Source organism: Rhamphochromis longiceps, linkage group LG10 (assembly GCF_057381845.1).
Source record: "Rhamphochromis longiceps isolate RC_006_pf linkage group LG10, R_longiceps_female_GT1.1, whole genome shotgun sequence".
NCBI lineage: Eukaryota > Metazoa > Chordata > Actinopteri > Cichliformes > Cichlidae > Rhamphochromis > Rhamphochromis longiceps.
Window position 1 is genome coordinate 25,862,453 of NC_140566.1, and position 13,728 is coordinate 25,876,180.

The 13,728-nt window shown below is 40.9% G+C and overlaps 1 protein-coding gene across 3 annotated transcripts in view; it reads left to right on the plus strand.

Annotated features, from left to right (window-relative positions):
- The first annotated feature begins 889 nt into the window (after positions 1-889).
- Positions 890-13,728, plus strand: part of tcf7 (transcription factor 7) — a 73,095-nt gene continuing 60,256 nt past the window's right edge. The window contains exons 1-3 of one of the 3 annotated variants that reach the window (XM_085421106.1): positions 890-1,349; positions 1,683-1,752; positions 3,235-3,341. In XM_085421106.1, the coding sequence (XP_085277232.1) occupies positions 1,167-1,349; positions 1,683-1,752; positions 3,235-3,341 (360 nt within the window). In that variant the 5' untranslated portion in view covers positions 890-1,166. The remainder of the gene's footprint in view (positions 1,350-1,682; positions 1,753-3,234; positions 3,342-13,728) is intronic. The other 2 variants (XM_085421104.1, XM_085421105.1) reach the window with 2 other exon arrangements.

The following is a 13,728-nucleotide window of genomic DNA, read 5'->3' on the forward strand; positions in this document are numbered from 1 at the left end:
GGTCAAGCCAAAAATCATTTCCTCAAGTTTGGATAATATTTTTTTAGCTCTCTCAAAGTGCATAAATTGGCTTTGAACCAGTAGGTTAAGAAAAGAAAACTGAGATTCTGTGTGAGCTTTATAGTAGCATTATATCTAAGCACTACATGAATGAGTTAGTGATTATGATTTAAATATCAAAAACAGGAATTCTAGAGTGAAATTTTTTTAAAAGTAGTAAAAAAGACTTTAGATACAGCTACTTTAAAATATAAACAGTGCTGAAGAAAGTATTTGATTATTTTGCTACAATGAAAGTAACAGTATTAGACTATAAATGTACTCCATTAAAAGTAAAAGTCTTTCATTTTAAATGTTACTTACATAAAGTAGCATTACTGAAATGTATTCAAAGTATCAAAAGCATTAATTAAAAAGAAATTACTACAATACAATATAGCTTATATAACCGGATTATTGCTAATAATTGCAATGTAAATAAAGTTAATAAATATAATAGATAAATATATATATATATTTATATTATTACATATATTTTTATATTAAATAGTAAAAACCGTATCTACAGCTAAGTCTGATAAGTTGCATCAAGTGCAAAGCAGCAGTGTGTATTTTACTACACTGATTCAGTGTACGTAAATACACCGCACTGGCGGAATTCATGACGAAAAAGTTGCAGAAGCGCAACAAAACTGATCTCCCAGCTGAGCCTGAAGTTTAGGTGGCAGCCGTGGGATCGTGGAAGGTGTAAAGTCGCCCCTGGAAGTCATGAATAACGTCTGTTCGCCTGAGCTGGGAGAGGTGATGTCTCTTTAAGAAGCTCAGCCCTCTGCCGAAACAATTGTACAACCCCCCAACAAGTCATCGGGCCTGTCAATCATCCGGTCGGCGCCCTTTGATGTCGGACTCCTCGCCTTGTCTTGGGCTCAAATGAGCTGTTTGCTGCTGTAGGGAAACATTAGTCTTCTACCAACCAACCAGCCGGGGGACGCCACATCTCAACTTTTTTCTGTATGCGGTGGGGGTTTCTGTACTTCGGAGGCGCCCCAGACTGAGGAGATTTTAACAGAGAAGTCCCGCTGAATCTTTTTCTTTCTACATTTTTATTTTTTGTCAGTATCATTTTTTAAACGTGTATAACATCGAAGAGGAGGGGGGAAGTAGACATGCCTCAGCTTAGCAGCGGCGGCGGGGACGACCTGGGAGCCAATGATGAGATGATATCGTTTAAGGACGAAGGAGAGCAAGAGGAGAAAATCCAAGAAAACGCGTTCACGGAGAGAGACCTGGCCGACCTCAAGTCCTCTCTGGTGAACGAGTCGGAAATAAATCAAAGTCCGAACGCAGCGGTAGGTGTCACGGAGTGTGACTGTGTGTGAAAGGCAGAGGGAGAAAGTGTGTGTGGAAAGCTTGTTTTATTTTACGCGCTGCTGAGAAGCTTTGAATGAAACCAACTCGCGCAGTCAACTTGCCTCCAGGGTTATAGTAGTTAAAAAAAGAAGAGGGGGTGGTGGTGGTGGTGGTGGTGGTACGGGTCTACTACAGAACGAGAGCAAAACTGAATTGCACTTATTAGCGTGATAAAGTCAATGTAAAGTTACTCTTGTTTGGCAGCGGTTTGTGGCGCTTTCGTGACTTTTTCGGGTAATTCTCACTCGGTGTTTGTTTACGATCCCTTCCAGGCGGTCAGACGGGGGCAGCAGGGCGAGCAGAGGGGCTTCCCAGACAAACACCGGGAGCATCTCGACGTTGGTAAGCAGAAAATACAAATTTAAAAAAACTTGGGAAAACAAACAAACCAAAAAAAACATGAACATACTCACTCTCATCCCTATGAGCAGTCAAGTACTGTGTAAGAAAGCGGTAAAAACCACCCACTGTGTCAAAGCAATGAGTTATTTTGGTCACGGGCGCACGTGCTGCTGCATTAAAACTTCAAAGAAGCACCGCTCAGGTGTACACTGCAAAACAAAACAAAAAAAATAGATGGCCATCCTGTCTTCAGCTCTTTAGTTTATCTCTAAGATCTATAGCTTGCTGGGGAGATTTCCTCTGCTGCTCAGTCAAATTAGCAGAGCTCAGCAGAGATGCAAGCAGACTAGCTATCTTTAAAAAAGTGGAACCCTCTTGGCCTTAAATTGTCATTAAGCTTAGGTAAAGGCACTGGTGTGAAGGGCAAAGCAATTTCTCAGTAGCTGTAAAAATTGCTAGTGCCTTTCATTTTAATTCACTATGTTTTAAGCTTACTTATCTAGTGATCTTTTATAAGATTTTGCCAAAAAACCAAGGTCAGCCTTCCTTTTTCTTCAAACCTACCACCCAAAAAGATAGAGGGGAAAAAAAAAAAAGCAAATTCCCCTAACTACGCCAGGGCGCATTTAGACAACATATACAAAACAGCTTTAATTATAGGTATCACTGTTGTGTGTACTCATCTCTGAAAGGAAGAATGCTCTCACCTTGTGATCCTTTGATCAAAAAAAGAAAAAAATCCTCATCAAATGTGGATTTGCGGTTTTTAAAAACTGGTCTATTTGATGGTCCTCGAGAAAAAGTGAAACCCGCAGAAATCAGAAAAAACAGTTCCGCCCTGAGGGATGCTGATTGCCCTCAGATTCTGTCACTCGGGTTCTGGCCACGTTAAAAGTTTTGTCACCTTCGCAAGAAAGCTCAGCACTCACGAGGGAAGCCAGTTGTGTTTTGTGTGTGTGTATGCGTGTGTGTGTTTCTATGCAGGTATAACCTAGTCGTATCTGACCTCCACATAGGCCTCTCGTGCTTAATATGGGTGGTGGTAAGAAATAAATTAACACATAGGCTACAGAAGTTCACGCCTCTAAGACTATGTGGTGGTTGTAACGCTTTTGTCTCCAGTATTGTTGCTTCTGCTCATTCACGGATGTAAAGTGTAGTAACTAGAATGCCTGTAAATAGCTGAGCTGCTTTATATGCACGTTTACCTTCTTTTTCTTTTGACGTTAACACCTTAGCAGCATTGTGTGAGTAAGTATCAGGTTTGATTTTTATTTTAATCCTCACATCCAGCATTTGCACCCACAGCTTTACCTTTATTGTTGTTTATTTTTTTCTTTTCCCCCAAGCTGTCATGATTTTTATTGTAAATTAAATACATTATTAAATGATAACTATTGAGATTTAGACAGCAAATCAAAAGAGTTTGGAAAAATTAGGCAACAAAGGTGACAGCTTCTAATTGTTTGCTTTTCCTGTCAGTGTCGAAGCAGCAAGATGGAGGTATGTACAAGTCGCCGGGATATCCAGGGTACCCGTTCCTGATGCTGCCAGACCCCTACCTCCCCAACAGCTCCGTTTCTCCATCTGTAAGTCCACTTCTCATTGAATCCTTCTGCTGGCTATGGTTCTCCTCTTAGCACCTGATGATATTCTGTGCTCCTGAGGACTCCTTAAGGTGCAAGTTTTTGCGCCTCAGCTTGTCTTTGTATTATTTAGTATCAAGTCCAGACTGTGAACACACAGTGCTGAGCCCCAGAAGAGAAATCCAGTGTTTTGTAGTCGGGGAGAATAAAAGGAACGCACACTCGTAGATGGAGATATCGAGCCTGGTGTCCTCTGAGTGATTTTATTTTTTAATTTTTAATTTTTTTGGGCTGGTGCAAAGACGTCCTCAGTAGTCTCAGTTCGAGAGAAAAGAGATGCAAAGCGGTGGAGAATTTACTCGACTTTTTGTGCATAAAAGCATAAAACATTTCTTCTTGGTATTTTCTGTTTCATAATTCATAATTTCTATTTTTTATGTGCATGCAGTTTTGAGAATTAGGAAAGTTCCCCTCACATCAGCCTAAATTTCAGTGATGTTTTCCCCTTTTAGATGCAATTAGCATATTGTGGCTCAGCTATAACCCCCTAAAACATTATACAGAATTTTAATGCTGCGTCTCTTATTTAGAGGGGTTTAAACTACCAGCTTTATATATTTTTTGGAGAGGGGGGGTCTCTTTCACATTACAAAGCAGAATCAGTCAGCTTATGTTGCACTAGGTTTTAGATTCAGAAGAGACAACATGAGTCTCTGTCAGACTGAAGATGAATGGCACATCACTGCAGATCTCTCTCAAACTTTACACATGCTCTGATTTGGCTTTGAACTGTGCTGCTAACTCCCCCCACACCCCATCCCCAAGGCTCACACCATCCCTAACTGCCTTATAAAATAAAGCTGCATTTAAAACACAGCGGAATAAAATCAAAGTGCCGCAGCCTCATGAGGCAAAGCAAAAAAAAAAAACAGGAAAAAAAAGCTTGTTTTTGTTTACGCCGTTGCTGAAGTTGGAATTTGATTGATGTCGTCATCGCGAACCATTTCACGTGACGTTTTCCCATCTGTTTGTACCCCGGGTGAATGACAAGAGGTTTATTGCACAGCCTTAATAGCAGTTCTAAGTGTTAAAACCGCTAAAACAAACATCAGAACGACTCGTGGAAAGATTTCAAGTATGCAGTATTGCTCACCCAGCCAGACAGCCCTTAAAGAATTCATCATAAAAAAAAAATCCCTTCGAGTCACCCGTTAAGAACCAATATCCATGGATAGGCTGAGTAATTGCGCCGAACGTGAACGGTTGTGCCTAATTCATTTTTCACGTGCTGCGTAATCCTGTTGCCTGAATTAACCCCCTGCTCTAGCAGACAAGACGTTGCTAAACAGCATAGATGCCTGTTTGTGAGATGACATGTGCTGTAGGCTGATTTCACGTGAGAGCATAGTGAATAAGGAATATGCTGATTTATGGCTGGAAAATGTGATTTTCTAATGGCACCTTGGAGCTTCTTAAGAGTGTTTCAAGACGCCGTCAGTGTCCAGGTCAGGGCCCGTTGGCTGGTCATGGGAGACTTTAATAGGGTCTGTGATTTTTCAGAATAAAAGCGGACAGTTACCTTCATTTTCCATGGTTTTTTAAATGAAACTAAAATTTAAAATTGTAGTCTGTGGGGAAAATACATAGTAGGAGAGTGGCTTCTTTTCTCCGCCACAGCTATAAAGAAAAACATATAATGGATCTAAATGCATCTGTAAAGTAAAGACGGGTTATACTGTTCATACATGTGATTTGGCTACACAGTGCCTTTTCACTTTAGTTTTATATATGCTCCTTTCAGGCTTGCTAGAAAAAAAATACAGGGTGAAAACTTTTGTTTTACTGTTTATTTCTTTTTATGTTCTTGTATAGAATACATCCTTGACCTGCTAGCTCCATTTAATTGTGCTGTTTTGCACATAAAGCAAAGCCTTTGCTTGGAAGAGAAGCACTTGTAGGTACAGCAGCATCTCCTTGGAAATCACATTTCATTTTCAGAGTCTTTATTCAGTAACCAGTTACATTCTGAGAATACGACTGAATGAACTACGAGTCTTAGTGAGCATGCTTGTTGTTTCCTCAAACGTCTTTATACTCGAAGCTGCATAACACAGCACATCCGGCATCGTGACAAACATTGTGAAGAAGTGGAGACAAACGTGGTGTCTTCCACCTTCTTCTCTTCTCTTCTCTTCTCTTCTCTTCTCTTCTCTTCTCTTCTCTTCTCTTCTCTTCTCTTCTCTTCTCCAACCTCAGAAGCCTCTCATAGATTGTTCTCGTTGGGGGTGGGATTGGCGAGTTGGGTAGAGTGAGGGGGGGTAAAGGGGTACCGGTGGTGGCGGCGGTGGTGGTGGCATGATAAAGAGCACTTTCTTCCCCCCCCGTGTGTCTTCGAGACTCCACACAATGCTCACTTGTTGCTGCTTCCCTTGTAATTAGCCCGCTGGTTGTGAGGCGGTAGCGGGGTATCAGGCCCTGTCTAACCTGCCACTTGAAAGGGGCTGAGAGTAGTGGTTTAGCGGGTGAGGTGGGGGGGGTGATGATTATGGATGGCAGAGCTGGATCAGAAGTTCAAGGTCAGGGTGACTGACAGAAAAAAGAGCTGTTTGTGGTTTTCCCGTTATTGTGATGTTGACATGGGACATTTCTGTGTGCGTGTGTCCATGTCTCACTGCTGGCCTGTCTTGTCCTGGAGCTATGACTTACGCTTCTAGTGTCTCATGTCGCACATGCACTGGAGCCTGGATTATTTTTAGATCTTTTTTTGCAGGCGAAAAAATGTCAGATCCAGTCAGAATGGACATTAAATGGTCTTCAGCCTGCCAGTCCTGTAGTGCAAAGTCTTTCCGATTGTGCCAGGTTGCACGAGTGTTAAGAGCGGTGCAGGTGAATTCATCGCTATTAAGTGGTCGCCTCATGTCTTGCCCATGCACACGCTACTCTGGCAGCACAAGAGTTTGATTTTTCAGACGTTTTTTCTGTAGAATATGTGTGTACACAGCTTTATCGTTGGTGTTTGTTGCATTTTCAATCATCAAGTAGTCTTTAAAAGGTGAGATGATTGCGACTTCTTGATTTTGTGTGTACCCGATGAGAGGGTAGCTTATGCTCACATTCGGCGGAGGCAGATTCATGCTCACTGCTGCCGGGACCCTGCTATCAAACCTGTTTGGTTATAAAAAATGTAAAGCTTAAATCATCCGTCTGTCTTAATTCAGATAGTTTATCAACAACAAGAAGTCACGACTGCCTTACATCCACTTATGTTTAGTTTTGTGGATTAACCTACGTGCAGTTACTTTGAGTCAAAATAATGAATTTGTTAATCATCAATTACTAATCAACATAAAATGAATCCGGAGCCAATGAATTAATTCATTGATTAAGTACACATGTATTAATCGAAGCAGTTTTGATCAGGTTTCTGCTTTTGTTACACTACACTGTCAGATCGTTCACAAACCGCTTTTCTCCTGAGTTTATTTGTTTATCTTCAGTTACGTACCAATTCTTTATTCATTCTGTGTATTTCTCATTTTTTATCCTAGAAGAAAGCCAAACCAAATATCATTGCACTGTGTGTAATGACAATAAAGATGATTCAATCATCAGAACACTTGAATATATTATAAGCACTGCTTTTCTCATGTTTTAAATGTATTAAGAAACCTATTAAGAGAAAAGAAAGTGTAGCTTCATCTGTGTTATTTGAAGTCAAACCCTTTGATATACTTTCTTTTCTTTTTTTAAACGTGAATTTATTTAACAGGCTGTGGTGTAAAGATTTCTGCAGCGTTGCCCACATGTCACCAGCTCACCTGAAGAAACTACAACACCTTTGTGCGTTCCCGTAAACTGCTTTGAACTGTTGCAGTCATTGTGAGAACCTCAGCTGAATGACTGAAAGTCAGAAATTAATTGTAAAATCAGTCTGCTTGTGTCTGTGTGGGTTTATCCTCACTTGTAAAGGTCTAGCCAGCTTTTTGCACTTTTTAATCGCCAACTGATGAAAAAACATTTGAATGAAAACCTGACCGTCGGAGTGGGCTGACTTATATTTCATATAGGAGGGGGAACGAAATTGCCTGAGCTGTTGTTGTGAAAGATTAACGCATTGTTTTCCTAATACAGCTGAATCAAAGTGGCAGAAATGGACGCAAACAGACTGATAATCACTCCTTGTTATTTTGGTATTAACATTTAAAATTTTAGATTTAAAGAGAAAAGAAGAAGCCTCTAATCTCTGCTGAGAAGTGGTTTTTACAAAGCGACTACACGCGTATTGGCTCCTTATCCCATTCAGCGATAATACTCCTATTACAGCATTTCATGGGACATTTCACTGTTGTTGCATTAATGGAGATATCAGCCGTCCTTTCAGGGGAAGTGGCCAGAGAAGGAGATTTGTGGGATTCGGAGATATGACTAAACTCCCTCAGCTTGTTGTCTTTGGATAAAGCTTTATCTCGAGTGTGTTTGTCAGCGCGCGTGCGTGTTTGCTGTTTAAGTTCATTACACTAAGTAATCTGTATGTATCAAAGCTTTTGGCATGTTCTGTGTGTGTGTGTGTTTTCTAGTTTGTTGCCTTAGGCTTGTGTTTGTACCCAGGGTTCATGGTGTGTTTTGTGTGATGATGCTGGCCGTATACTGTGGATGCAGCGTGTGTGTGTCAGCTCTCTTCTTGCTGTGTGTATAATGCTGTGAATTACCAGCAGTCACTCTCTCTCTCTTTTTTTATTATTATTTTTGAAGGGATCATGAGTCTTTGTCGTCTCAGGCTGTCACAGTCTGGTGAGGGCAGACTGTATGAATTGAAAAAAAGGACCCAAAATGCAGACTCCAAGGAACAGGGAACAAAACTTGAATGTTAACAAAAGGTGAGCCGTTTAATATGGCTGGTAGAAAAGGTACAAACAAAGGGCAAGGCAAACTGAAGCAAAATTAACACAAACCTAAACTGGGGAATCTAAACAAGCAATAAGAAAAACCTAGGCAAGAAACTTGGAAGCATGGCATGGGAAACATGGAGTGGACAACATAATGACGTCACAGTGGGAGAGTAAAACTGAACATGATGAACACAGAACACCAGACCTCTTCACAATAAAACAGGAAACATAATGAGACATAGACATGACAACCCGAACTTGACAACGTAAGACAGACATGAAACGCATGAAGAGCAGGGGAGATTTAACATGGTTGGAAACACGAGGGGAAAATAATAACTAGAAACACTTAGGCATAATAATACAAACTTGATAACATAAGACACGCAGCATGAAACACGAAGGGTGAGGGGAAGCTTAAATACAGGGGAAGAAAACACAAGGAGTCTAATAACCAAATGAACTTAGATAACCTAATGAACAAAATAAACTCAAACTTAAAACGCTGGGTCAAAAGACCCAGGACCATGACACAGGCAGTTAAACCCTGTCGCAGGGGAGACCTTCAGTAGATATAAGAGTGTTTTTCTGTCTTCAGCTTCCATCCATCTTCCTCCTCACTCCCTTTGCACGCTTGCCATTTCCACATATCCATCTCTTTTATCGTCTTGTGCTGTCTTCAGCATCTGAGGTGGTTCCAAGCATCTCTCCTCACTTCATTTTCCTACTCGGAGAGATAACTTCTTGGTAATTGCGAACTATTAAAAGGAGATCATATGGGAAAATAGGAAAGCTTATTTTCATTCATTTCCAATTATATGCATCGGAAGCGTAAGAACTTTTTTTTGTGTGTGTATTTCGTTAACCTCTTAAGTCACACAGGATCAACTTTTCTGAGCATGAGAACCAGCTCTTCATTACTTAATGTTTTGATTGATTATGAAGGAAAGCACACAAGGAATCAATAGAAGAAGAAACAGAAGTGATGAGAAAAACATTTTGGTTCTGCTGATTTTTTGTGGTTTGTTTGCATTAATATCAAATATTTTATATGTTAGTGGCCATTTTTAGGTAAACATCTGGCGATTACTCACATGACTTCCCCTAAAACGCCTGTTATTAGTGGACAGTTTGGATATTAATTTGTAAGGAGGAGGCAGTTGTTTTTTTCTCAGTTCCTGGAACCTACAACTCTTAGAAAACTAGTCAAATATCTCGAAGTTGTGGGCTCTGAAAAGAAGTGCATATTTTACTCTAGACTGGAAGTTAACAGTTGTTATTGATTTCCATAACGCCAGCTGCACTTCCTACAGCTGCTTCACAATAAAAGCGTCTTAATTTTAATCTCGCGTGAGATTTTTATTGTGACGATTCTCTGCTGCGAAGGAATCGAGAGGGTTAGACTGAAGTAAGAGGAGAAGCAAAGTAGAAGCAACATTGCTTGATTGTTGATGGGGATTGATGGATGTTTGGTTGAAATTAGTGGGTGGCCTGCCCGCTGAAGCAAAAACCAGGGTTTTTACTTTATCTGAAGTGGCCAGTGAGTCATGCGCAAAGTGATTGGTGGTTAGCGGTTGTATATTAATGAGCCAAGTATTTGGATTTTAATCAGTAACCTTTTACCACCAGTCGTCTGAGAGATCCAGCGTGCCTCGTGGTTAGTTTGAAAGAAGCACACCTTTCTGGAGTGATGTTCGCATGTAGAGCAGCTTCGACATGATTCGATCCAAAAGGAATCTGTAGGTCTGAAGATGTCTGAGGTTCGGCGATAAAGCGCTGAATTGTTTCACAACTTTGTCCACAGACTTCAAAGATTGTCCGTCTGGTCTGTTTGTGGGTCATTTTCTGAATAATTAAGCAGTTTAAGCTGATATCTGATATTTGTCTGCATGCAAATCTATTCGCTGTCAGAGAGGCTGTGAAACTCCCTGTGATGTGGAAGCTGTGGTCACACTATGACGTCAGCACGCTCTGAAGGCAGCAGGCTGCTCTAAAACACTTTCCCGCTCAGCCTACCTGGACACTGACTGTAAATGGCTCAGGTTCTTTGGGATAACAGTAAATGTTTGGTCGAAATGCAGTTTGACAGCGTGCTTTCAGTCAGTGGAATTTACGAGCCTGTGTTTTACAGCTCAGTGTTGTCTGATTTGGGGGAATTTCCTGCTCATTTGACATTTCGATTCACAGAGCAGAATTAAAAATTGACAGGAAGGCTGCTAAGAGATGGTTTACATGTTTGGGAAAGGCGGCGGGGGAACGTTGTCATTTCTGTTACTCTAAAGACTCAGCTGAAGTGTGTGTTTTGAACATTTCAGTATCTCAGCCTACAAAGAAATATCAGTTTGATTGTTTTCACCCACTTCAACTGAAAGCTTATGCTTTCTGTTTGAGTAATTTCACATCTTTTAGCCCATAAAGGTTTTTCATACATCTCCTCCTTTTTCTTGTATCCATTCAGAAATCAGTTGCCGTTGTGAACAAGCTCTCCTCCCCGTTCCCCTTTCCTCCTCCTCCAATCTCCCAAATAATACGAGGTCGATCCTCCAAGATCAAGGGAATGGCATGTGTGTGCGCAAGTCTCTAGGATCTTGCCACTTCCTTGTTTCCCATTGTATTGCAGTGTTGACAGGGGGGTTGTTCAGCCTTCCCCTAGTCTCTTGGTAAACAATGGCAGCAACACAGGCTGAGGCCTCCCTAATCCCCCCTTCATACAGACCCAGGGGCTGGGATGAGCAGTGCTGGGGCCTCCCTGTCTCTGACTGCCTACGATAAGGACCCTGCACATTCGGATTTAAGAGGCCTAAAAGAAAAGCAGCTTTCACTAGAATGCGGGAAAAGCCCTAGTTCGGATGGAAAGCTTGCATCTTGTCTTTTCTTGGATCTTTTTCTCCTTTAACTATAACTGACAGCTCTGCTTTAAAGTAACACCCGTGCTGCGTTGCATCCATGAAGTAAAGGTTTTTGAACTATTAATGTAGTATTCAAAGTATGCTGAGAGGGCTTCATGAAGCCCCATCTGACATCTTTTTCTATCGTTATGATGTGTTCAAGTCTGTGATTATGTTTGTGCAGAGTGTAAACGGGAGTAAACTACTGCCAAACATGAAAACATCGAGTGTCCTCGTTCACAATTTATTAACTGTTAAAACTAAATTTGGGACTCAATAAAAGGGGACATGAAGCAATGTGATCACAATATGTTACCCATGTTAAAAATAGTGTCATATTACAGCAGCAGCATTTACTTTAATATAACAGTGTAACTGAGGACAAAAATACACCCAAATCCTCTAAAACTATCTATTTATATCAAGTGTTTGTATATCTAATTACTATATATCAACATTATTCAGTATTGTGTCAGTTCAGTTTAATTTACTGTCCTATTAGCTCTCCACGCCTGCCCTGCTGTTCACCATTTTCCATCACAGTCACCTCATGTTGGTTAACTTCTGTGAGGACCTCTTAAAGGGAACCTGTTACGCTCATTTTCCAGCTCCGTATTTTATTTTTGGACTCTCCTGGAATGGCTTTGCATAATTCACAGCTCAAAATAATCCCTATTTATCTTATACTGGGCTTCAGCGCGGCCCCTCGGTTCTGATCGGCTACCCCTCACAAGCAGAAGGTCTCAACAGCAGATGGGCGTGGCTTCTATGCTCACAGCCAGATACGACCTTATAATCAAGTCGGATCTTACTGACATCATACAGAGCCAAGAATATAATAAAAAACTTTCCAAATCTGAGCATAAGCTTATTTATTACAACTCCAGCTGTGTTCAATATAGACGTGTATCATTGTAACAGCAACAAAATAAGATGAAACAAAGAAACTATTTTTCTAAGCTTTATAGTTTAAGCTTTACGGAAGTGGCAGCTGGCTGTGATTTGAAGGAGTATTGACTGGTGTTGAAACATTGGTTTAAATTGTAAGTGTGTATTCTCTTTATTATTTGACAGCGTGAATAAAATATTGAGAGAAAAAAAGGAGGTGCATCTCATAATCTGACGCTTTCTTGCAAATTTGCATCCATGAACGCCAAGATACTCAATGAAAAGTTATCTATCTAAAAAGTTATTCGCCTATCAGATGTAAATATAAAATAAAACTTTCTAATGTAAATATGACTTCTGATGTGTACTTTCATCTTGTGTCAGTGACTAAAGACATGAAAAGCAAATGCAAGGACCAAACAAAGATGTTTCTAGTCGATATAAATCATAATCTTTATAATTGCTGGATATCATGCTTGTTTGTTTGAGGTTGCCATGTTCACTTAGTCTCAGGGAGACCACAGCCAACGGAAAATGTGAGCTCAAGATCGAAATAGATTCGGATGAAGACAGATAAATAAATTTTTATAGAGGAAAGGCTGGAGAGGTAAAGACAGCGCTATAGAAGGAGGAGAAGAGGAGGGGGAAAGATTAAAATACAAATGACCATAAGAGCCTTCTCATCGCCCTACTGGCTTTGAAGTAGCGGGCTGTGAAGGCACCTGAAGAGAAACTGTTCAGAAGACTATTTGAAGAGGCGGTAATGTTAAGAAGAATATCAGGAGGGGGAGAAAAAAAACCCTTTGGATAGCCCTGAGGTGTTTATACCTGTAATTATTCATCCACTTATTTCTTTCCGGCGTTGAAGGAAGATGGGGTGGGGGAAGTGGTAGAGCAGTAAAAGACAGGTGTTGGCAAAGGAACTGTGGGTTTATTTGATTATTATTAACTTTATTTCTCTCGCGCGCGCTCCCTCTCTCTGCCTTCATACACTCAAACGCACCAGCGGAGACAAAACAGCATGTGTTCGCTCAGCGAGCACCACGCCGAACTAAGTGTGCTAAAGTTTCTGCAGTTGGTATGAAACTAAAATGAAAACAAGGGGTCTTGAAGGTTGGTAACCTCATGTGGCGTTAGTGCAGGTGTTTTTCTAAATGAAGACCACATTTCCCATGATTCCACCTACGTTTCCTGCCAGCAAGAATATGCTAGAGGTCAAACATGTTAAAACACAGAGGGCCTTGATTTTAGTTGCCGTCTTGTAGCGTTGGCACTGCATCGAGGTCTCCGTAAAGCAGCACTTCGGAGCACCTCAGGTCCCGTGTTGTGCAACATGTGGTTCAAGGAAACCTTAAGCAAACATAAAAGTGTTTTTTTTGTTTGTTTTAAGTTCATTTTTATTCCTTGCTCTCTAAGCTGTGTATACAAGCCAGTTTTCTGCTTGAATGGGAGAGTTATGCACTGTAACAGCTTGAAGGGGGAAGTGGTCGCATTTTTGCAGGATTGAAAAAAAAAAAAAGAAACACAGAGAGACATAAAGGTAGTTGACATAAGGTCAAGGTTCACAAAGAGGCTCTTTGTTTAGGTCCCAGTGTTTGTTTATGAGGTGTGTGTGTGTGTGTGTGTGTGTGTGTGTGTGTGTGTGTGTGTGTGTGTGTGTGTGTGTGTGTGTGTGTGTGTGCGCACATGTATGTCTGTGTGAGTCAGTGAGAGAGTTGCGGGATG